Source organism: Lineus longissimus, chromosome 1, assembly GCF_910592395.1.
Source record: "Lineus longissimus chromosome 1, tnLinLong1.2, whole genome shotgun sequence".
In the NCBI taxonomy this organism is placed as follows: domain Eukaryota; kingdom Metazoa; phylum Nemertea; class Pilidiophora; order Heteronemertea; family Lineidae; genus Lineus; species Lineus longissimus.
The window spans coordinates 2,560,928-2,586,788 of record NC_088308.1 but is presented as its reverse complement, the minus strand read 5'-3'; the positions used below and the strand labels follow the sequence as shown (position 1 = coordinate 2,586,788).

The window sequence follows — 25,861 nt, the reverse complement described above, 5'->3', positions numbered from 1 at the left end:
ATTGTCAATTATCCCCCTTTCCTACAATCATGATGAGTGATTAACATGCATCAACAACGTCTCCCCCTAACACAAAGTACATCTGATCTTTGCTTTCTGTGCAATGAACTTAGTGTTGTTTGGTGACAGTTCCAGACGAAAATTCGTCTTCAGTGATGTAAACTATGACAAATTCGATCAGCAACTCAAGGAACTGCAAAGTTGTTTGATGCCAGCTACAGAATTTGTTTTTCTTCAGTTGTGTACACGATCATCAGCTGATGGAGAAGGTTATTCAGTTGACTCGATGCAATGCAGAAACAAGCCCATCCAATTCGAGTGTAATCAGAGTTCCCCCGACTCCGTGTGGATGATAGAGTAATTGCATTATTTCTGCCGGTTCGATTTTGTTTAACAGAGACATCACGAATTGGTTGTCAGCTTTCAGATTGAGACCACGAAACGGATGCTGTTCAAACGTTCAAAGTCATCATTGTGCTGCCGTGGTTGACATTCTTTGAAATTGGAGTAGTCGGGTGATGTGGGCCCATATGATTTTCAAAATTGTCAAAGAAAGAGCAAAAATCAATTCGCTGAAACAGACAGAGCGGTAAAAAAGCCCAGGTGCCCTTCACCTAGGATTCAATTCAAAGCGAGAATGGTAACAAGCGGAGCCACACCGACTTAAAAGCACTCGACAATCTAGATACATTTGAAAAGAAGTCGGTCTTGTCTTGCCATCGCTTGTACACACCACGCAGTGATATATACATGTACCATCGTACGAAAGGGAAAGAAAGAACAAGCCACAGATGAAATGTTATTTCATGCAATACGAACTGAGAAGGCGGACAGAATCCATCGGTGTTCATATCTATTCATTGCGCTTTTTTACCTTGAAGTATTGGCATCCTGTCATACGGCGGCGAAGAGAAATACAATAGAAACACAGGTCATCTCAGATAAACATTGGATGAGGCCGAATAAAGAAAACTAGGGATAGGTCTGTTGCAACAGGATGATGCCAAGCAAAAGCATTCCTTGCAAGCAAGCACGTCCTCCGCTAAGCGATTGGTTTACCATGTTGATAACTCGAGCTCCTCAAGATAACTTTCGAAAAAAAGGTTTTGAGGTCATAGCACAATGTAGTACATTTCAAAACTTCTTAAAAATGTAACGAGTGGCTGTCTACTACGTACATTACATACTGATTGGTGCTATACTCGAACCTTGATTTATCAATATTGTGGCATGGAGGATTGCTTAACGATTCTGCCAATAAGGTCATGTTAGTTGGGCATCTTAAAAAGAGACATCAAATGATCAATACATTCGATCAGAGTGTCAAGGATTCCGCGGACATTGTTTCAGTCTAGCATGAGCACTCCAACTTCATGTTTACATGCTAAAACGATTTGCTCGCTTCATCCAATCAATTGATTGTCAATTGATTGGCAAATAGCAACGTGTTCTGCACACGTAGAGTGGACGGATGTCAGTAACGCTTATGATGGATGGTGGCATTGATGTGCGTGTCAACAGACGTTGTGACCATTGGCTGGGATATGGTCGAGGTAAATTGCAGTTGGCGTCATTTGAAGAGGTATAATCTGAGATTCGTTGGGCCGTCAGTTGTTCATATGTTTTACAGGGAATATTAACATTATTAGTTATATCATCAAATCATCGAATTCTTCTTCAGCAGGTCACTTTAGTACCACTAGTCTTGTAATGAAAATTTGATATATTTTATGTTAAAATAAAATAATCAATACATGATTTATCTTGAATTGTCTCCTGTCATCATTCGAAACACACAACATACCCTTTAACCAATATGGATTTGCTGATGCTGGGAAATATCCCAGCTGCTGTGACCCTGGATAATCTTCAAGTCTCATCAACATCGACATTATGATTGTTGATTATAGATAGCGTTGACAATCAGTCTCCGCGGCCGATAATTCCATGAGAAAAGACCACTTGTTAGACGTGATCAGTGGATGCCCTATCCTTGTATATCAATCAAGAAACTCTTCGTCCAGTACATGACACGATGTATTGTGCAGATTGTTCGAAAGCGTACGCGACAGCGAGAAGGTCCAATGGTCAAAGAATGGTGCATGAGCCCTATCGTTGTGGGATTCCCAAGAGCATTTATTTAAAAGCAATTGTTGTGGGAGAATGCACTTATTTTGTAACCGCTGATCCCGCTTCTAATTTGTACAAATGGCCATGACGGCATTAAGCCCCTTACATCGCAGTTAGAAAAATCCGCACCGAACAGAATGTATTCTATTGTTTCTAAACAAGGGCCGATCGTACCTTGACCTGGATTCCCATTGTTCTACTGTCTTATCCAAGGGTTACCAAGGCAAATCATGACAACATCGACGTCCATGAAAGCTGATGGGGGTCGGTTGTCCTGAACCAGCAAACGTAATGGTTTCTACTGAAAACAACAGCAGGACTTTAACGATCTTACTGTTCGAACTGTACATACATGTATATACAGCTGCCATTGTAATCACTTTGGTTCGAGGAACCCAGCGGTCCGTGTACATCCATTTGATGTACACACGTATCATGTTATTACACCGTATCCCTCCAAACCAGGCCCGACGTTCACCAGCACCACATGGAGCTCAGAACATGTTGGACACTTGTAATTTTGCTTCCCAGAATGACAATTGTATTTGTAAGAAAACCTACCAAAATCGATATTATATCGATAAAGTTCTGTGATTTATTTATTGTATTGATCATCTGATTGATTTGATTGTTTGTTACTTTGTTGAATGTTGCTATTTAGGGATTCGATAAGTACTACTCCCACTTTCTGATTGATACACGTGCGATGCATTGCACAGGTACAGTCTTGAGCATGTGAATATCAACCCTTGATTTCGAATCCGAAATATATAGAATGTTTTCCAGCATTTTGCGAATTGCAAAAATAAGGTTTTGTAATCAAAATGGTCGTTTTGTAGATATTCATTTGGTAAAAATTGTTTTGTGGGGAAAAACAAGTTTTTTCCGAAAAAAAAATATTTTCAGCAAATTTTGAGGCTTAACAAATAACATACATGGATGTGTGTCAAAATTGCTTTTGAAGACGGTATACTATTACATGTACATGTATATCTATATGAAGCATGATCAAAGAGACCCCTTTCCCTATGTGGCTTTTGTTGGCTACAATAAGACCTGCATAACAATAGCTGCCTTAGTACCAAAGTACTATACAAAGACATGAATGTACCATCAAAGAACTCATAATACCTGAAAAAACAGACTGTGCATCCAGTGAGCTTTTCATGTGGTCATCCACTTTCGCAATGACACTGTATAAATCAACAAAATGACACAGCTGCCGTGTCTGTGCATTGGTTGTGTTTATCTATGGTAATAAAAAAGTCGACAAAACCATATTCTCGATGTTTTAACACGTTTGTTCAGACAGTAAAGTGTGATTATTAGGCCACCAGTGGGATATATATGCCCCAAGTAGAATCATATAGGCGTTTCCGGTTTTATCGAGTACCTAAATCTTGGAATTACCTATCGGATTATTCAGAAAAAAAGGTTTTGAACCTGTAACACAAAGAATAATATCAGTAGAAACAGCCATTAGTTGCTCACATTCTAAAATAGCACTACACTCGAGGAACAAAATGCCCTCTTCATGGAATGAATGCGGTGTTAATTCTCTAGGGGAGGGTGATACCTGGGTTAAAAACATAGGACAATTCTGGACCCCCCCTCACCTCATCCATACACACCCATTATACCAGCAGATCTCTGAGCAGGTGCAGACATACTAAACCTCAGACATGGAAATGAACGTTGGTCTTGACCTGACAAAGTCTTTCCACTTCAACGTTGCAACCCATTCACAGTTCTTCGACAAGACCCAACAAACATCTTTTGAGCAACTCATCGAAAAAGGCTTGCCGCGTCGATGTTGGAAAAACCGTCTATCCATTGACGACATTCTTCTTTAAACCCATTGCTCAATCTCCATTAACTCAATAGAGTGGTCTTTTTGTGACTGGTGTCTTCTTTGATCTGATCTCTGTAACCACTCGCAGGGTAATCATTCCATTCACAGTGTAAGGCCACGAAAGATGATTGAATGTTTTCTTGGTCGTTTGCTGTTTTAAAAATTGCAGAGGAACTTTTCGATTCATCATTGTGTATAAGTAACATAGAAAAGATTACATACCGCTTACTAACTCTCAGGTTGTCTATCTTAGATTCACCAAATTCTAGATGAAGCTGAGAACAAAACTTTGCATCCCAATTCAAAATCAAGAGTATACAATCGTTTCTGTGACACCTAGTACATGTACATAGTATATTCAAAAGAGCGAATAATGAATGACTTATATCAATGTTTTTTCTGTTTCACCACATTCCCGTTTTGTGACCTCCGAGTTAAGCTTAAGGCGTCAATATTAACATTTCGCCTCTATAAAAGATGATGCAAGTCAAGCTGGATATGTGATCCAATGACGTCTGCAACGAAACCAAATCAAAGTCACGGTAATCGACTCCCTTTCACTTCATGAAGAATGTCTCGAAGGGATTTCCTTGGGGTGGAATATCACATTTGTCACTATCAATTATTTTTGTTATATCAGTTCTAATATGACCCTATGACCTCCGCATACGGCTGTTCTAGAGGATATTTACGTATGTATTCAAAATCTAATAAACCTGAAAGAAGCATACACAAGCTATACGTATTGTGAAATGGTACCACTACTTTCTGAAAGATTAACGACAGAGGACATCCATTACGTTTAACGATTTATTTTTAGTTCACTGCATTCATATGTTTGACAAAAGCATTTTTAAAGCTTTACGTATTGTGAAATGGTACCACTACTTTCTGAAAGATTAACGACAGAGGACATCCATTACGTTTAACGATTTGTTTTTAGTTCACTCTGACAGACCATTCACCAGTTGGACAAAGAATCTATAGTGGAGTCCTCCTGTGCCACAATTAATGTTTTATATGCCTGTCCGTGGTGAAGAAATCTGGACTGACTGGTGCACTTACCAGTCCAACGAAACCACGAAGCTGCAATCTGCATTAATTGGTGATTTATATCAGCCACATATCAGGATGGTGGGGTCCGTCAATACCTGTCATTCGTATCTATGAATTGAAATGAGTTGCCTTTTTGGTCTACGAGAAGCTGTTCTATTTTTCTCGTTCTTGCCGAGAATGGCCAACGGCAGAAGAAGAAACATCACCATTGCACAGATAACAATAGTAATTACCGTGTTGCTTCCACATACCATCATTCTTGCTGGCTACTTCATTACAAAATGAAATGGCCCCATCTCTGATTTCCGCCATAGTGGAACCAAAGGGGGCTATCAGCAACGCCAAAGCAATTGTGTAGGGTGAGGTGCAACTCAAGTGGAAGGAGGACCACCGTATCTTAATGTAAAACCAAATGAGAGACCTGATTAGGTTGGCCATTTTGTCATTTGGTTCGTTGCGCATTTGTGGTGGCATTTGAGGAGAGCATTGTTGAACTGATGAATGCTGATAGCGGCCAGTCATGCCCTTCTCAAATCCTGTGGTCCAATGCACTCGTCAACGTGCGCGACACTATTTAGAAGGACATACCTTCTCCATCGAGAGTATTGCCATGCTACTCTTGTCTCTATCAATTTGTTCCTTCACCGAGCTGAAAACTTTGAAACAGTTAGAATGAGTGGTATTTAGGGCGTAGTTCTCAATTCTTTGAACTCTCATAGAATTGTTCTGTAATCATCTCCTTCATGATATGTTGCAAAGTAATTGATGTGCACACGTGCTCCAAGTTTATTTACCGCATGTCAAACAAGAACAACTACGTAACTTCAGTTCGTTTCCACATTGTCTCTGTGTATACAGCATATTCGAAGACAACCTACGAGTAACAACATCACATCCAATTGAACATAAGATAGCTTGAACGTAGAGGCTGAGTTATTATTTTAAGAACGCTTAGAGACCTGTTGTTAGTGGTTACAGTTAATGTGTTTGTCAATGTCAGCATTGGCCAAGGTGTTATGAATTCTTCTCTTCCTTAACGAACTCGACCCCCTTGGCAATGGTTTCAGAATAGAAACGCGCTTTGTAAACTATATGAGAGTGTGGAAAGCCCCAAAGCTGTTACTATACTAGGAATACAGGGGAACATCGCACCCCCCTTGTTCTTATGACCTGGAAGGGTATATCAGGTCATGATGACGTCTTAGATACCCATGCCGTCATTCAAGAAATGTGGTCTTCCTGTCGTGAAATATCGCTGTGAGGTTGAATGTACAATATCTCTCAATGTGCACTGTACATTTTCAAATTAGTTTTAGCAAAAGTTGCCAATGTTTATCGAACAGTCTCTCCTAATATGATCAATATCGCGTGTATTTTATCATCAAGGGCAGTGATATTTTAGATCCATGCACTGCTGAGTATTACAGTGATTGTCCTTGAGTGGTTGGTGAGGAGGTCATTGATTTATCTTGATAACTATTTGTGGTGAACATTGTGGAAGTAATTAGCGTCCTTCTTAGTAAATGCAGTTGTCTGACTTGTTCTGACTTGTGATCCTGACTCGTATCTTCAGGGTTTGTAACGCGATGCTCACCTCAGTTATTCCTTTATTGCCTCCAGTCGATAGTTCCCCTTACGACGGTGGCTAAGGTAATCGTCTAGTCATGCATGAAACGAGGGTTAGATCAGTCAAAATGTCAGCGCATCCCGCAGGGTTGAATGGTGGAGTCTTGAGTGCCGAGCTTCTGGTTGCGTGCACCCTCATTTCGTCGTGTTCTCTTGGGGTGTTTCCTTGCGTGAAACATGGAACTTTTTGGGATGGCTATCGGGATATCAATTCACTCATACTTTGGGGGATTTTTATGTGGCAGAGCCATTGACCCTCGACCCTCCACCTTTATATACCCATTTTCCTATTTGATTCATATGATTTTCTATGTTGGTCGTAACCGTCCTCTCTCACAAACTACATGTACATCGTCATGGTCACCATCGGTGAACGAGTTCTCGGAAAGTCTGATGAGGCCAGGTTCTAACCGTAGCTGAGAATGGCATATAAGCCAGCTATTATCAGGTTAATGATTAGCTCTAATGTGACAACAACAGGCTGATTTACTTATTGGTTTCGGGATGTTGGCAGACGAATTGGTGGCCAACATCGGCTGTGGGCGGATGACGATTATTGTAGAAATTTTAATCCTTTACCTTCGAAGATGTTTGTGACTGGGTACGCTGCCCGTAATTCTATGACTAATATTCCCTCCACAACTATCATTTCTACGATGGATTTATCAAGATAACCAAGTATGCCAGCCTCATATTTTTTACATATCATGTTTCTCATACCTTATTTTGTTTTTCTCTTTCCAGAGGGCGAACTGGAGGTGCTAAAAGATGGCAAGGTGCTTGGAAAAATGGGACCCGGACGGGCGTTTGGAGAACTCGCTATCTTATACAACTGTACCAGAACAGCCTCCGTGAAAGGTAAATTTCATTTAGATTTTTGATGTCATTCATGTTATATCCTTTGACTTGGAGTCTTAATACCTTTCCAATCCATCTGTCTATTAACATATTTTTACCTTCCTTTCACCAACTTAAAACTGAGGAATTGTTTCATGGATCAGGTAAAGAAGTGAAGAATTGGCAAAGAAGAGCTCAATCCCAATATCATCATGGCTCAACAAGGGATGGTGGGCATGTTATGACTACCAGCAATGCAAATATAGACATTGGCAATCAATAGTTCATGACTGCTGTTGTTCTTCCACCTTTAGTAAACAATTTCCGAGTTCACGGAGAGATTGGTAATGTTGTACAACTCAGCCCTTGCAGTGCAGACAACAGCTGGCCGTATACATTAATGCACACATATTGTACTTGACCTAAAATTGTACCACCTTACTGGATTAAGGTTATAAAGTGTTCAAAATTGAGGGACTTCGTTGACCTGAGGTGATAGTGCAAGCCACTTATTTCCGCCTGTTACCTTTCACACATTTGGAGATGGCTGATACCTCGTACGACTTCAAAAAATGTAGAGAGATCATATCCAACACACATGTCCTTTTATGGGTATGTTGAATATTCAGATCCACACTTCTCATTTCCTCCACCGATTCATTCGAGCTTTGATGTGGCTTCTGTTCCATTCCCAGAGGGATATTATCATCTTATCCTCGATGAAATCAGGTTTTTCGCTCTTGTGCCTTTCATTGGTCTAAGAATCAATCAAAAAGGACGTCATGTCCATCGCAGATTCCACATCATCAAGAATCTCATACTTGCGACCATCTTTATCAAACCTCATCTTAATCTAAGCTAGGAGCATGCTAGAGTATCGCGATTAAAACAAGATCAAGAGCATGATGAGCATCTTTGATAAAGGCAAACGCCAATCCCATCCCGCGAACAATGTGTTCCAAGCTTATTGACTTCTGCTCGATTACATTGCCGTTCTTTTGAGGTTGAACCAGGTGGAAAACATCACACGTCACCAGCAGTGTTATCGGCAACTGTTGTTAACGTTACCTTTAACACTTGGATGCCCCGCCGGGGTGAATCAAGCTAGGCAGCTCATTGGGTGATTTGGAACCTTTGACGAGTTTGATTGCTTGGAATTCATGAGTTTGGTATTGGACACTTTGGTCTTAAGTCTTATAATGACCATCTTTATATCGTACCTTACACCCGCCTGGATGTATGGGTATGTCTCAAAGCTCTACACCACAGATCCCGCTAAAGATCTCGCAGAAGAAGTACTCTGTCCGTGGATGGAGCTGCTAGCGCTGGTGTAGCGCATATCATGAGCTCAGCCACAGAAGGCAAAGCTGTGTTCTGAGGGAGAATCAAATCCATGACCCTATTGCTGTCAGTCAGCTCCTTAACCAATATCTCTTTCTTTAGTATTCGATATCATACGCGTAGATAATAGCATCGAAAGCCATGGAAAGCAGTTTAAGTCGACACCGAGGGGCACCTCTAATGGAAATAGTTAACATGTAAACTAACTGCCCCAGGTGTAACCGCTTCTTATCGATTGAAGATGTCGTCTGTCATTAATGATACAATGTAATAATATTTGAAATGATGAAAGGAATTGACGTATCTCTATCTTAGTGTCTTTCTCATCTAGTCTATGAATGGAATATCGGTCTTTGCTTAATTGAATTTGTTAACCCTTAATGACATGATAGCTTCAACTGATGAAATTTTATTTTGCATTAACGATGTATGGTTATTTTCCTTTCGTCATTTGACGACCTATGAAGGGGCCATGGTAGTTAATCAGTGTTTACTTGGGTTTAAACTGCTTAACACTTTTTATGTCACAGAAATTCGTTTTTTCAGTTTTGTCAGTTAAAGAGAATCGGATCTGTCGCAGTAGGTTTAAACATTTAAAAAGGAACTGTCAAAGTTAACAGAATGTACTTTTACCATCCGAGTAAGATTTCTCCAATTAAGATGAACGCCCTTAGCCAGGCTAAGGAATAAGCTGTAGGCTAAACGTCTTTACTGTAATAAGAAAAAAACCACTGGTGATTTACTTGCAATCGACGCCGGAGCTTGTATCAACAGCAAAATGAACTGTTTGATTCATTTCATCAGTCAGCAACTCTTCTACTGAGGATTTCTCTCTTCAAACAGATAAACAGTGTTAACTAAATGTACTTTAATGTGCATTGCATTGTGCATCTCAGTAGAACTCTCATCTAAATGAATCTAGTGATCTATCATTGCTCCCCAGCCTAATCCCAGCTTTGTGGTTCGATCCCCTAACTCAGCCGACAAAGGTAATGGGAAACCAAGAGCATTAACGTTCATGATATGTCTATTTGCGAGTGCTTATCTTTAGGAAATATACTGGACTTCTGATTACACGAAAATGCAAGAAGTGTTGCGCTGCGCTACATTTGTACCTTTCTGTGCTCTCCATAATACACCTTGCCATGGCGGAGTGTTAAAAAAGGTGTTGCCTGAAACCGTCTTGATTAGGGTCTTCTCAGGTTTCCACCCTATGGTAGTTTTTGGTTTTCATTCTTTGGTCGTCGTTTAGTTTGTCCTTAAAATGACCATGGCGGGAAACCTGAGACGAGGTCCAGGGGTCGTGGTTGGTGTGAGGTGATAGGGAGCATCCTTGACGAACAAGCAATACCGGTCGTTACAATAAACAGCTAGCATTGTTAGTCCAACCCTCACCCCGAATCCACCCTAGTGTACCCTATTTGTTCGTTTTAAAATGACCATGGCGGGAAAAAACGAGATCCAGGGGTCGTGGTTGGTGTATTCACCGTGGAATAGTAGTTCTCAAGCACAACCCTCTCACCCTTGTACTTTTACCATCTTAGGTTTCCACCCTCTGGTAGTTTTTGGTCTTTTTGGTTTGTGGTAGTTTTTGATCTTCATTCTTGTTTTGTTCGTCCTGAGGAGAAACACAGGTCACTGGTCTCTTCTTCGGCCCTGCACACGCTAGCACCAACCCTCGATTTCCGCAGGATGTGTCTCGTTCGACTCTTGTTTTTCTCGCTATGATGATTATCGAAAAAGGATCGCGGTTACTGTCAGTTCTTATCAGCTGCTCCGGTAACCAAGAGAATTTATCGGAGAGTGGAGACCCCTGGGGCACTAGGTTCCTGTCTCATGAAAACCACTCAGTATGGGAAGCAGCAGCTAGGGAATAGGAATAATACTTGACATGGATAGCATTATATTCTCAGTCTGTCATCTCTTGTTGTGCTATGCGATGCGAATCTGAAGCAAACTCAGTTATTCCTTTGACATATCCATTAATCCGTTTCACACTCAGAATCCTATAGTACATGATATCAGGTTCAGGCCCTTTGCAAAGCAGATGTACTGTGTAGTTTCTGTCATGTGATGTGAGATTTCTTCCCAAACAACCCATATAGGACCAAATATGAATCGAGCGAGCAAGCTCATCCATTATCGATAAGGCTCGGCGTTGCTGAGCGTCATGTAAGTATACATCAAATAAATTTTGAAAAAGTTGAATATCGCGCTGTTTGTCATAATGTGTTCAGTGAGTTCAGTCCTTCTTTAATATCATTGATATCCCAGCATATGGGTGAGCATAAAAAAGCGGCCTCGAAGTTAATACACTAGTTTGTTGGTCCAACGATGTGTATAACCTTTTGACCTTGTACGGTGTGAGAATCCTCTGCCTCGATTTTTCCCCCCTCGAGCTGGTGTTTACAACCTGATGGTCATCAAAGATCACTAGGTGCCCTCAAACTCTGCAAGGAGGATCATAAGTGTCGTGCAATTAGATCACTCAATTACACATGAGACATTTGCTCCTAATACCACCAAGACTCTCGAGGTATATGCGCCTTAGGCAATGCTAAATTGGTGAAGGAACCACCTGATAAATATTGGCGCACTTGCTCCAATCCAAGGAAATCTGTAACTGGCAGGGTTGGGGGTTGGTGTTCAGGGGCAGCTACTAACAGTAAGCGCTCTCTTATGGGACAGAACTACAGTGCCTCGCCCTCAGTCTTTCATTGGATGCTCTTCCTTGCCACAAAGATTCCTAGTTTCGGCGTTAGTGGGCATTAATCACAAAGGGCATTTGCAATGAAGTTGGTTGAACATGGATATTTGCAACAGCAACTCATTCAGATGAAGAAATCCGGTAGTGTAGTTGGCTTCGTGCTCATTGAAGCACCTCACCTCCTTGCCATGACTAATTTGATTACATGCTGACTTGTTGCCTGTTCACGCCCGCGTAAATGAGGCGACATGATCGCAATTTGTATGAAATATGATACCGGTTTCTGCTCTATCATGCTCACAGCAACTAGCACTGCACACATGAAAATGTTCGTTATCATGCCACCACCTTCTGCTAACGGGAGTATCTTTCGCCTGATCTGTCACAATGGAAATGCATGTAGAAGGTTTCTCCAGCAATCTTAGATTAAATCGTTTTGCTGGATAACGATTTATTAAGAAAATATCCGGTTAGTTGAAAAAGCATAAATTTTCTGCATGTCTCCTTATCCTGGCTTGACGTTTTCGAAAAGATGTGCAGAGCGGTGCAGAGAGGTTCCCGTGCAATTGTGTTTAGTAAGAAATGCATTGGTTGCAGAGCATGCGCAGCCATGACCCAATCGAAGAACACGGGAACAGCAGTGGCAGCGTGCTGGGCCCGTAAGCCAGAGGTCCATCGATTGAAACTACGCTCTGCTACCATGTAACACAGCTGGAACTGTGGGTCAATATTGATTATCTTCGGTTTTGCTTTGCTCACAAGTTGTTTCTTCCAATGCAACAAAAAATGGAATTCGCTCGTCATGATTGCTTTACCAGTTGGTTAGAAAAACCCATGAAGATCCCACTACCCAATGAGTTTTGAAGCTCTGTTAATTTCAGTTGCCTCCTAAAAGGGTACCCCGGAGAAATCAACACCAGACAGTTTTTTTTCTTCAGTCTTTGTTCATTATCGGCAATGGCTGTCCACATCATCACGCCAGCGCCCCAATGAAGCCAAACTCCCCAATCAGTAAATCGTGCACAAGCTCGTCCGTGTCATAATATCCCTTTTCTCGTCCTTTGCTCTTTGAGCCTATTTACCCTTGGTCGCTGATCTCAGTTGATTGCTCTCCAGCACACGTCTGCTGACTGGTTATTCCGTGTCCAATCATTTCCACAGCTATTTGCAAATATTTCCTCTGGCCAACACTTACCTTAGTGGCCATGTTTGCCAAATATCATGGGTAATGGTGCACCCGTTTATTGCCTGATCACATGTGCACCACAAGGCTGATTTATGTTTTTGTTGTAGGAACACAGCTTTGTCGCGCCAATATTCTGGTCGCATCCAGTCAAATGTTTGACGTGCTGATTGCCCGCAAGGATTGATTGAGCGTCTTGCTCGATGAGTTCGCTGTTGAGGTTGTTCGTTTGCAAATGTATTGTCGTTTTGCCTTTTTTAGAAAATGGCATGTCATCTTTTAGGCCATTTTAGGCCATACGGACGGTTCAAACTGCGATACGGGCACTAAACTTTGTTATGTCTCTTCGAGATCTGTTCCCTCCAGTTCCCTTCAACTCTGAAACAATTCCTTATGTGATCAAGATTGAAAAACTGAAGCGGTTCTGTTATCCACGACTCGATGAACCAAATAAACCAAGCTTCTTTATAACTTCTGATTTTGTCAGCGGGGATTTTAGATTCAGCTATAAGTCCCCTCCCCTATCACATGTTTTAACGTTTCGTAGCTTAAACCTAAAAGGAGTGGATTTGACGTGATATCGACTGACACACAAAAAGCAACCAAACACAACGGGATAATCACCAGAACTTTAGCTATAAAGCAAAAAATGCATTACATCATCATTCAAAGATTCAACAAAATTTCTTCAGAGAGCTCATTCTGCTACAGATTAAATTAAATTGAAATATTCCTTATCCTGTAATGGAAATATCGAAGGAATCGTTAAATTTGGTCCTGGTTTCGATCTTCGCAAGCTTACATGAAACGTTTGTACAGGTACATGTATACGAAATACGGCAGCGCCGAAATCTTAGCTTCAAATTGACAGCTCACGATGCCTCGCTGAATTGCTCTTGTCAAAAGTCGCCTTCCGCTAAGTGGTATATAAACTTACATTTTCGCTGACAATACTTTTAACAGATATCGTTCTATCGCCTTGGTCCTTATATCCTGCTGTGACGGATCGGATGAAATCCGGCCAACTGTAAGCTGCGGAAGAGTCGAGGGAGAATGGCATTTGCCCATTAACCACTCGAGGGGAAAGCTTACTCAGAGTATTTCCTAAATTTCTTATACACCCCCATTTTGTCTATGATGAGGGGAGCGTGGCATTGTCCAGTTACAGAGTGCATCCTGTTCAAAGAAAAAAATCACCTTTACACACTCTATGCTGGTCAATGGCCAAACTGATAACATGAACTGACCATGTGTACTCTTTAGAAAGTATTTTTTAAATGGAGAACTCGAGCTATAACCCATCCGAATGCATAGATACAGAATACGGTATCTGCTTTTCCTCTTCCCTAGCCTCACAACCATCTGAACATTCGCCTTAAACTCGTCAGCGCCAAGCAATATCCTTGTTAGCTTGTCAGCACGCTGCGCTCAAACTCCGGTTACCTATGTCACATTAAACGTTTCTGATAAACAATTTTTCTTCCTCAGACGCGATCGGGTGACACTCTCCTTTGCTTTACGCTCTTGGGAATCGGATATTGCTAATTCCTCATCAACCTAGAAAATCGTCAGGAAATAGAGAAGTTTTTCCCGCTGAGGAGTTTTGTTAGGTTGGCAGGGTTATCTTTCATCTCGGTATCGATCGACGTGTTGACTGATTCACTGCTTTCATTAATAAAGCAAAATGTATGGGCGGATAAGGTGAATGTCCTGTCCCCTTCCAGTTATATCTCTACCTAGGTCATCGTTCAGAAAGTTCAGAAAGTTGTAGTGTGTCACGCTGGTGCGGATAGAGCAAGAACTCTCAGTCAAACTCCTTTTGTAAGACCCGTTTCTCCTATGTTTATTAATGATCCTTCCTAAGTTCTTTCAGTACACGATCCTTGTCCAGTCGAAACTATCCTCGTGGACGCCGACAACAACGAATCCAAAAGTCCTTACCCGTGCACAAGTACAAAGTTTACCCTCCTTGTCATTGTATACCTGTGAAATATACGTTGTAAACAAGCAAATATACGTTGTATCACAACTGACATGATTCAAGTTTGTTTATGATAATGTCGTTCATCATTCACACTTTTGAAAAGGATTGAATATAAATTAAGGACGACAACTTCATGCCATTTCCAGTTATTCAAATGCTGACACGTTTACTCTTCTTGTTAACCATATCTTAATCTGTCATGTTCATCATAATCAATGAATAATTTTGCTGTATCATATTGTAATCATACTGTATTGCAGTGACCATATTACTGCATCTCTTCTAACAACTTGATATGATTTGTATTTTTTCTATTGCTAATTTATAGTTCAAAAACATGTCAATATTACGACACCAATACGTCAAGTATAACTCATTGTAAAAAAACAGAATTTCTGAACACCAATAAATTCAATGAAAACGATACTTCAGACATTGCATTCATTTATCAAACATGTATAATTTATATAGCTACGTGCATGTACATTGTCACAGTGCAATGACCTGCGAAATGAGCAAGGTGCATCGATTTTCTACTCAAATACAAAATGCCATTTCAACCATGCTGTCATGATAAAACGGTAAACATGTTATCATACTAAATCAAACTACATGAGTACCTGACACCGATCAATTTCCGTTTCCGGTCAATATTTGAAGATAAATTAATTTGTCTGGCACCGAATAATTTGATATAGGTTATCACATTCACTTCCGTAGTAAAATCTACATGTCAATTCATGTTTGTATCAACTGTGCAAAGGCTATTGACGGTATCTGTTTTAAAATTCATCCTGTCCATGTACAAATTGTAAAAAAAGTTAAAAAGGTTAACCTATGGACATGGCCATTCATTAGAAAGCTCTTGGAGAACACTTTCTGATGGTACCATTTGTTAAACATTAGATATGGCCATTCATTAGAAAGCTCTTGGAGAACACTTTCTGATGGTACCATTTGTTAAACATTAGATATGGCCATTCATTAGAAAGCTCTTGGAGAACACTTTCTGATGGTACCATTTGTTCAACATTAGACATGGCCATTCATTAGAAAGCTCTTGGAGAACACTTTCTGACGGTACCATTTGTTAAACATTAGATATGACCATTCATGAGAAAGCTCGTGAAGAGCATTTTCGGATGGTACCATCGTAAATGTATGGACATAACCATTCCTTTTAAAGCTTTTAAAGATCACTTTCCAAAAGTACCTTTCTATCCTTCTTTTCTGTTGAGGTGTCAATTATACTTCGTCTCCTGAATAAAGTTCCCCTAAATGATAATCTGAATATTTCTCAATAAATCTATTTACCTCACTAGTTGTTGTAACAACCACTTCCTTCACTGCACCTCACGGCTCACAATTTCCTCTTTCAATTAAAAGCTTGCGTGTCGCCAAGATCATCAGGTATTGTTTCTTCACTCTAAATAAGCTTGCAAATGTTGTAATAGCACCTTGCTTATCTTTGTTTTAAATGATGAAAATGTGCACAAACAAATTGACACATAACCTGAATATGATATTATGACCAACATATACCAGGCGACAAATACACTACACATTCTTAAAAACAATAATACGAGATAACTAGATAAAAAATAATGGTATATTTGTCATTTTATTTGCTGGGGATATATCAATTAAGACTGGAAATACAATACAAATTACAAAAAAAGATTTCAATTCGGTAAGAAAGTGGACATTAAACCCCCCCCAAAACATAATGTGAACGTCCACTATCTTCTAAATGTAATTGATTTAATCGTTATTATGTTGTATTCAATCGTAACACAAGTAACCTAACACCATAACAGAATAGTCACTTTGGCCATTCACATGGTAAAGTAGTTATGTTACAGAATGGACGAGTCCATTGACCAAGTCATTTGTTATGCATGGGTAGCACGTGCACATACGAATGTGGCCAAGATATAACCATATTGAGGGGGGGGGGGGGGGATATGGAATCGGCCACCCTTTACAACAAAGAAGCTAGTCAATGGACTCCTTTCTTCTTGTAATACAACAAGTACCCATTGGCCACAGTGATATAAGTGTCAGTGAATAAACTAATTTCAACATTAAACACACTTTCAATGCACTACACTTTCAAATATCGACAACCTCTTTTACACCAGGTCCCTCTGCAAACCTAACAAACTTTCTTTAAACCTACTACTTTTTGACATACCTCTATCTATCTATCTTCTCGCTCGATGCATTCCAAACACATTTTCATTATTGTGCTGTATATTCACAACCGGCCTTATGTCTTTCTTTCACATGCAGCGGGTTCAGGTATTTTCATGTATTTCTGCCATTTATTCCAATAGTTACCATGTTGTCTATGTCTTTCCATCCTTCATAATATACATTGCATTTTTTGCTGACAAATACCAGAACTTGTCAACTAATCCATGTCTCGTATGCATCCCTAAGTTTCTTATGGTTCCAATTTATGTGCCTGTTCTCCATCGGAATGCGTGGCATCATGGATGGGGCAGTTTGTCAAGCCATAAAACATTGAATGACAAACACGTTTTTTATGCCCATTCCTTGCAAGATGCTTATATCTTACAATCTTACTATTAAAGTATTGGTGGTAGAGTTCTCTCACCTGGTATTTGGTGATGGCATGCTCGGCTAATTGACCATGTCCAGCTTTGTATCGATCATAGACTGCTGGAGCTGAGACGAATTGCAATATTTGGCAAGGATGTGGCAGGAGAAAACAAACTATTTTGCTAACCATTTCCCAGAGCAATGCAAAACCTGTCGATAATAGAAGAAACTCAGTTAATACGGTTTAAGCACATTCTCCCTATCGAATCTTATTTCGCTGACACTTGAAAGCGATAATGACATTTAGTTGCAGACTCCAGGCAATTTTGTTCTAATAAATGATTTTCGGTGGCGTTCCTACAACGTTCTCAAAAAATAAAAATGAAATAAACGTGGACGCCCACGGCTGCTCCTTTCTTGGTTCGTTTCATTCAATTACTCAGAGATTTGTATGGATAAAATAATTTAAAAATTACATTACAGGAATGAGAAATTCAGTATATTTTTTCTTCGTTCAATTATTATGAATAATAAATGTGGCGGGCATTTTTTCTCTAAAAAATAAAACTGTAGAAATTCTATTCTTACATTGTAGCTTACTGGGTCGTATTTAAACATATCAGAGATTATTATGCTTAAATCATCCCCTGAAATGTACTACCAATAATTGATAACACTCAGCAACTTCTCGTCTATTTTGCATTTCTGTTACTAACGTACTTGGTATATAATATGACATGCTTTAAACATGATTGTATACCTTTGTTTGTCTGTGAGGCTTTTTCGATCTTGTAAAAAGTTTGTTATCATGGATGTTAGTAAAAATATATAAGCGAGCTTGCCTTATAAATGTTAGATATTTGTGCAAAACAAAGTGTTGCTATCAACAATAAATATTTGAAGCGTTCTTTGTATCAGTTGTATATCGTAAACATTCACATGTACCACCAAGACTCTTCTTTGGCCGTGTTCGTGTATGTCAGTGATCCATCTATGGTTTGTGTAAAACTGGGTTCCTCGACACCATTTTGATGAAGAAAAAAATGCTGAGTCCTGAGGAATATTGGAAATATCTTCTCAGTGCTCGATATTTTGGGTAGATAAAATTGGTAGTGCACAATCAATTTGTCGATATGGTTTTTATGTGTTTACTTAGGAACGAAATGTTGCTTTTGGAGAATGCTGCATGACTTTTGTGATTAAAAGACGTGTATAGTGCTGCCTAAGCAACATTATGCCCCCAATCCGTGAATGCACGAACTCTGTCCAATGTATTATGCACCAAAGGCATAATCTTGAAAAATAATGGAGCACTGTGAGGATATTTGTAATCTTACTCAGATCAGATGCACAACTTGTTCCGTCACTGGATCAGAGCTTCTCCAGACGATATCACGTGATTCACACTCCACAGTATACATGGCACACACTCCATGAACAACATCCGATACTGATTACATTTATACCCTTTTATTTCCCGGCGAAATCCATAATGACAGAAAAATTTGATTACGGGTACTTTTCATGTACTTGCTTCCGGGATATTCGATTTGCATACCAGATCAGATATAATTTTAACCCACCCAGACCGTTCATACATACAAAACATAGAGGCAATATTCACGGAGATCACATAGACGTGTGATAGTCCTGTCGGCGTATCTCTTTGGCGTACATCAGCCAGCGCAAGATGGTTTTCTCTTACTGTTGCCTTACCTAAAATCAAAGACTTGACGTTACCCCTTTGGTTGGTTGATTTCTTAATTATGCCTCTGTAAAGCAGATCAGATGAATCTGATTGGGCAATACGGCAAAACATGTAAATGTCTTCAATGAAATGTGGGGATGGTGAATTCAGTTCAATGTGGCTCTTAAGTATGATCGTAGATAACTTTGTGTTGCATGCGCGGTTTGCTTTCCAGTTTTGGAAAGTCAGCTCATTTTGTACTGTTAGCTTAGAAAATTGTTGTGCAATGTCTAGGATGGAAATTGAATTTATCTATGATATGTGTATTTAGAGAGTTTTCGGGCTAGGAAATAACGTTCCTTCGTGAATTACACGTAACTGAATTTGTTGTTGAATCCCAAGAGTAAAGTGTGACAAGTATTATCTGAATGAAATGTTATCTTAGACTTACAAAGAGATTGCTGAAAATCTGTGAAAATTAATTGCCTGTGTTTGCACAACGTGAAAATGCCTTCCTGAACAAAAAATAAACAACAACTAGAATAATGCTGCCAAATGGTAACACTGAGGCTAATAATAAAAAAAATATATCAAAAATCAAAACCTATTCAAATTGACACCGAAAAATATCTATCAGTACGTCACGCGTTAGCGAAACTTTCCTACATGTACATGTATGTGTGTAGAAAACATAGATTGTGTCGTACAGTATTAGCTATAGTGCACGTGTGGACGTCAGATAATGTTCAAACACTGACCATGAAGTTCTTCTTTCAGTACCACTGCGTGGAGAAAATGTTAACGTATTCGATGCAGTTTCCTTTGGAAACCTCCACTTACAAAAGGAACCTCGGAAAGCGTGTACGTGTAATTGTTTCTCAGATATCGTGATCTTCTACACGTTCTTTTCAAACTCTTTGCTCAATTTACGTGTAAGCTTCTCGTTTCGATCGTCCTTTATTTCTTCATTATTCACGCAGGCTTATAGTTTTCACCTATTTATTTCTTGACCACACTTGTTGATTGTTTTTTGCTGTCATCTTGTAATGACAGTTGCAGTTTCAATACTGGGAACGTTGCAAGAAATGTTGTTCGGTTGCTGTAGGCTTATCAGTCCGAAGAAAAACCCCCCAGATAGATTATTGGAGAAAACCCACACGAAAAAAATCACTGTGGCTAATGTTACAGGAGGGACGAGTCTATTGACTGTGTTATTTATTATGTAGGTGTAACAAGCACCAGTAGGAGGGTTTTCCCGACTTCTAAACGGTTTCTCTAAATTTTTCCTGATTTATCAAACAACAATCCGACATTGTTCGGTTTTTTTTCCCTAAAAGGTCGGATTTCTAGAAAACTTGTGAATAATACTCGGGCTTCCCAAAATAGGTTTTAGCAAAGATCAAAGGCCTATGTTGAATGGAGTTTATGAGGTGCGAGCCAAACACTCACAGTGACCTAATTGAATGGGCTAATTTGTACTGATTCATATTTGGGGTTACTCTGAGTGTTCAGTTCACACCTCATTAACCGTCATTTCACATAGGCCTTTGATTTTTATTGCCCTATTTTGGGAAGCCCTGGTATTTTTCACAGGTTTTCTACAAAACCCGACCTTTCAGTCGGACTTTAGTCGGATGAATAAGAAATATTGTTAGAGAAACCGTTATGAAGTCGGAAATAGCCTCCTACTAGTGAAGGCCACATTCTAATGCGGCCGAGAGGGTGGACATGATCTTGTCCAATTGGAATTGATCAAACCACACTAAATAACAAATTGGTCAATTTACTCTTCTTTCCTGTGATATAGCGAGTGTACACTAGCCAATAGTCCACAGTGGAAACGATTACAAGACTACATCATCTCCACATCCGTATCATATTCATATCGTTATACTCCCTCATATCACAATGGTTCTACAAAACGAAACCAACTTAAACCCATGCGTAAAGTATGTATGTGACTTGTTATGTAGCCTACTGTCAACTTGGTAATGTGCCTGCAGAAACCAATTTCCATTTCTATTAAGTGTCGGCGTTGTGACTAAAGAACATATGATTCCTCGGTGTCTTTTCCCGCATGTCTCCTGTTCCATTTCATGAATAATTGCCTCAATACTTTTATATTGGCAAGTGTTTTGCGGTGGTGCAAGGATAATTTGAAGAACGAATGTGTTACCTCCCTCTCAAGCAATAAGCAACACCTTGGTATAAAGGCCCCACAGTTATGGTTGGTGTTTCTTGCCACAAGCGATAAACTAGCGAAGTCCCAGTACGCTATAGCGACACGTATGCAAATACGTATTTTGCAAGTAGAGTGTTCACGACCTCTTTGGTTGTCGCTGTGCGAAAACTTAATGAACGATTTCTTCAAAGTTTGGATGTTCAATCTAATTTTATGACCCTTGAGAATTTTCGCATTCTCGGAACCATTTTTACGAAATATGTTTTTATATATACCAGTATACATAATGCCAAGTTTCCTTTAAAGTTATCCATAAAAAAAAATCGAAAACAAACTTTGAAGAAATCGACTCGGTAGTTTTCAGGCAGCCCAAAAGGATGTGGACATAACTTCTGAAAACGTCTCTGAGTGCAACTCGGCCACATCACTCACTTGCATTTCTCGCAAATTAGGAGAAACCAGATATCGAACTTGGAATACGATCTAGGCGGTGTTCACGTCTATTGAATTACACTGTACAGAGACTGATACTAATTAGTCTGACCTCCACACTGTTTGCGATAAGTGTCTCTTAGGAATTGCATTACAAAATACAGTTTCAAGAGCGTGTTAATCTAAATGGAGCTCAAGAATAAGTTACTATAGGAGTCGCAGTCACGTGTCGTAAGTCACCTTTCATGGTCCATGAAACATTTTGAAAAACAATTGAACACTTATATTATGTAGCGGGAACCGTGACAAGGCGAGTCTTTGTAATAAAAATCCTATTGTCATGTTTCATGAATTACGTAAACATGGCCTAATAAGGAGAATTTCGATTGTAAGTTACATGTGGATGTTCTCTAAACAATCTGTCTGCGTCACGTAGAATGGAAAATTGATGATACGTTTTCTGGTTAGTAGTTTCTTTCAGACCAGCCGTCTGTGTATACATATCAGTTGTATTTGATCATAATGACGCCAGTACTCCTGGGTTTTCTTAGTCTAATATCATTTAGAGTCCATTCACAGTCAGACGACCTCACTTGCCCCAAGCAACCCAGCTCGATCAGTTCTCAAGGTCTAAGATTGAATTAACTGTACAGACATACAATGTTTCCATCTCAGGACGTGTATCATCCCTAAAGCCAAACATTTCGCACGACATCGTAATCTCCATTACCGAGACAAAAAAAGCTTGCGGGCACCGTGCTGGTCTTGCTTTCCTCGAGAGGTGATGACGAATTTTAGTGCCATGTGTTGGTGATTTGTGAAAGCGATTTAGAAGCAAAGCCAAGATAGCGCAGCCAACCTAACTTCCCCTGCCTCTAATTTCATTTCAGTGTTTCTTGGAGAGTAAGCTCTAGGAGAAGTTTATATCATAAGTTTGTGTCTTTTTGCAGCCCTAACAACGGCAAGAATATGGGTGTTAGACCGGCGGGTGTTCCAGCATATTATGATGAAAACTGGTATACAGAGACACGAAGAAAGCTTAAAGTTCTTAAAAAGGTAAGCGCTGTGAAGACTAGTTCGGGAAGAAAATCATGTTCGTCACAGTACAGGTAGCTGTAGTATTAAAAGTAGCATTTTGCTTTCAATAAAGAGGCAATATCGATGGTTTGAAAATGTAGCCAACATTTTACTTTCTGTATGAAAAGTGTTGCCATGCAATGCAACTGAAAGTATCAAGAGGTACATGTAGGAGTACTAGTTATGAGAAAAACTTTTTGAAAAGAAACTCGTGTACATGATAGTAGATTCTTCCTGTTTAGAAAATGCACTTCAGACAAACATCACTCAGCCAAGCACGATATTCAACGCTACAGACCAAGATACCAGTTAGCTTCTCTGCGTGGGCTTAGTGGGAACTTGTAGCATATGTCTAGCTGGAAGCATTGTTCTTAAAGAAACTGGTTCATCTACTACATGAGCATTTCTGATATTGCTCTCTCAGTTTCTCTAGGACAATTGACACCTATACAGAATTAGCTACACTGTGTGGGTATAATTCAGACCTTGAAGCAGGGGTAAACAAAAGCCTGTTCTTTAAAGTCATGGTACGGTATTCTTTAATTATTTCAGCCAAGCATTGTTCTTGATTCTGTATTTCTTTCAATTCTGAATAATAAGGGAACATTTCTGATAACTTGCTCCCAAAAATGAAGTAAAACTCCTTCCGGGTTTGACGTCTTGTTCCAGATCTCAAAACACACCACCTGCTGAGCCCTTGCCTGTATTGACGAATCAGTTTCCATAGTAACATTGGCTTTGTCGTATTCTAAGCCAACTTTATAACTTCCTGCGTGACGCTGTTTGCCTATAAAGAACTCTTAGCATTCTCCGATACTTTGCCAAACATTCTCAAAGTGAATGTTGTCAGAAGATATTTTACCAAACGGCTGCTTTGCCTTTGTTCATGTATATTGGCTATGGATGTGAAAGTGATATCCATTGAGAAAGAGAAAAGAAAGCCCTTTGTGAAATACGGTATACTTTTGGAGGAAAAGTTGCAGTATTTGATAGCTGAACAATCCATGGCTACATTGTATGTATACTGCGCATTAGTTATGTCATAGTAGATTTGAGTGGCGATGTAATAGAACTACCATTACCAAGATACCCCTTGATGACTTTCTTTGCGGTTTAACTCTAAATATACCCCGGGTAGCGTATCAGCTACTATAATATCCTTATATGATAATAACAAACTGTTTTAAAAATATTTCAGCGTTCCTTTACTGCGATCCCTTCCTACCGACAAGGTTGCAAAATTAGCAGACGTTTTGGAAATAGTAAGTAGAGGTTGGCCTACCTATTTCATTACCATTACATTCTAGACACTTAGATAACCATGTTTGTATAATCCCCACCGCAGGCGCGTCGGCCATGACACTGCCAAACCAACCCACGTGCAATCCCCGCCCTGGGGTAGGGAGACAGCTGGTAGTACTACTCGTATGACCATAATAATCAATACGACTGACTAGATGCCACAGTTAATTATCTAATGGTTCGGCTTATGGTGTGTTCACACTGGATGCGAATTGAAACCGAATTCCGTAGAGCGCTCTCCGGAATACGAATTGGTTAATCCAGTTTCAGAACGGTCGCGTCACACTGACCCGAATACGCATTCAAATCGGTTTAAAACGCGCTACACTCAATGCGTATACTAACATCAAGCATTCAATTTCAATCTGCAGATCCTGCAAGAAGCAAATTCTAGTACATGTACATACATACATAAAAAAATACAAGAACAGTTTCATTCAGCATACATTCCTAGGCCATTCACCATTCAATCTTTGGTCTCTGTGGCGTAACAAACAATCAAACCTCTGATAAGATCAACTTTACTCCGTACAAAAATAAATCTATTCAAAATTGCATGAAAAAATTATTCTATAAACATCTTCATATTGTGTTTGGCAGATCATAACTCTACCATTTACCAGGCATTCACTTCAGCACATCCCACAAGACTAGCACAATCAATTGAATTGATAGAAGTTTGGCGCGGAGAATTAACGGAAGAGGAAGTGCGCCGGGCGCATGCACAGTGCGATCGAAATTATTAATTCGTATCAAGCGCGTCACACTTGAAATCTCAATACGGTTTCGTTGATTCGGATTAGCTGATTCGCATTCAATTCGGTTTAAGAACCGTGTTGGTTAAAGCGGATTGAGATCGGTATGAACCGAATTGAGTGTGACGCCCCAATACGTATCAACGTTTTAATTCGAATTCAATTCGTGTTAAAACCCCAGTGTGACCACGGCATTTATGTATATCCCTCTCAAAACCGCTGGGGTTTTTAGAAGTTTAGTTTGTTATGAGATTAATTAACGAGGCTAGACTGATATGATTCTGAAGACCATTCGATATTGCAAAGTTTTGTTGGACAGTTTTGACTGATATCATATCTTCAGAAATTCGTTTTTTACCTTGTAGAACGCCTAGTCCTTGTTATTCTAGTGATGTGGGCACAACGTTTCATCCCGTTGACAAGAGTACTTATCCGCGAGCCTAGTTACCTATTTTTTTTACTGATGGTGACGTTAACGTTACTATGGACGTGCATAGCCCGATATATGACCAGATGCCATTTGCTGAACTGAATATAAACTGATGACATTGTAACCTACATGTAGCTTCTCTTTTGTTCATCATATACCTTTCTGTCAAATTGGCCATATTATATTGGTACGCCCTGACGCTGTAGAAGTGGGTGACATATTGGGAGCTTTCTTTCTTGCATTCTTTACGAAGTTCTCTTTACTCTTCCAAAGAATCCGAGCAATCCCTCGGTGGCTATTATCATGACGAGGTGATTATGATATGTATCTATTTGACAGAATTGCCAGCAATGATTTCCTACCTCGGGCGTTCATTCAAAGTGCCGACACACTATAAAGTGCCGTTTGCCTTTATACCATCTTCATGGCTTCCCTAATCAAATCGGGTATCTGATCCTCGCTTGGTTTGCCACCTCTTATCGCCGACCCGACTTCCATAATGCAAGGGGTTTATTAGTTTTCCATCGATTTTCGTATAGTGTTTCACCATATCGCTTGTCATTTTACTAGAATAATCATTGTTGTTCTTTGAACAATAGCGCGCCCCGCTTCGACTTAAAATCTTTAATTACTAATCCAATCAAAAATGAACATGATGAGTGGTGAAATCGGGGATGAAATCAGTACCTGAGATTTGACATGTTGTAGACCCGGT

General features: G+C 39.8%; 1 protein-coding gene across 8 annotated transcripts in view; it reads left to right on the top strand.

Annotated features, from left to right (window-relative positions):
* Positions 1-25,861, top strand: part of LOC135484525 (cGMP-dependent protein kinase 1-like) — a 97,242-nt gene that overhangs the window by 50,126 nt on the left and 21,255 nt on the right. For 5 of the 8 annotated variants that reach the window (XM_064766116.1, XM_064766133.1, XM_064766100.1 and 2 more), the window contains exons 4-8: positions 7,409-7,522; positions 14,597-14,683; positions 19,746-19,829; positions 22,533-22,638; positions 23,858-23,921. In XM_064766116.1, the coding sequence (XP_064622186.1) occupies positions 7,409-7,522; positions 14,597-14,683; positions 19,746-19,829; positions 22,533-22,638; positions 23,858-23,921 (455 nt within the window). The remainder of the gene's footprint in view (positions 1-7,408; positions 7,523-14,596; positions 14,684-19,745; positions 19,830-22,532; positions 22,639-23,857; positions 23,922-25,861) is intronic. The other 3 variants (XM_064766159.1, XM_064766151.1, XM_064766142.1) reach the window with 2 other exon arrangements.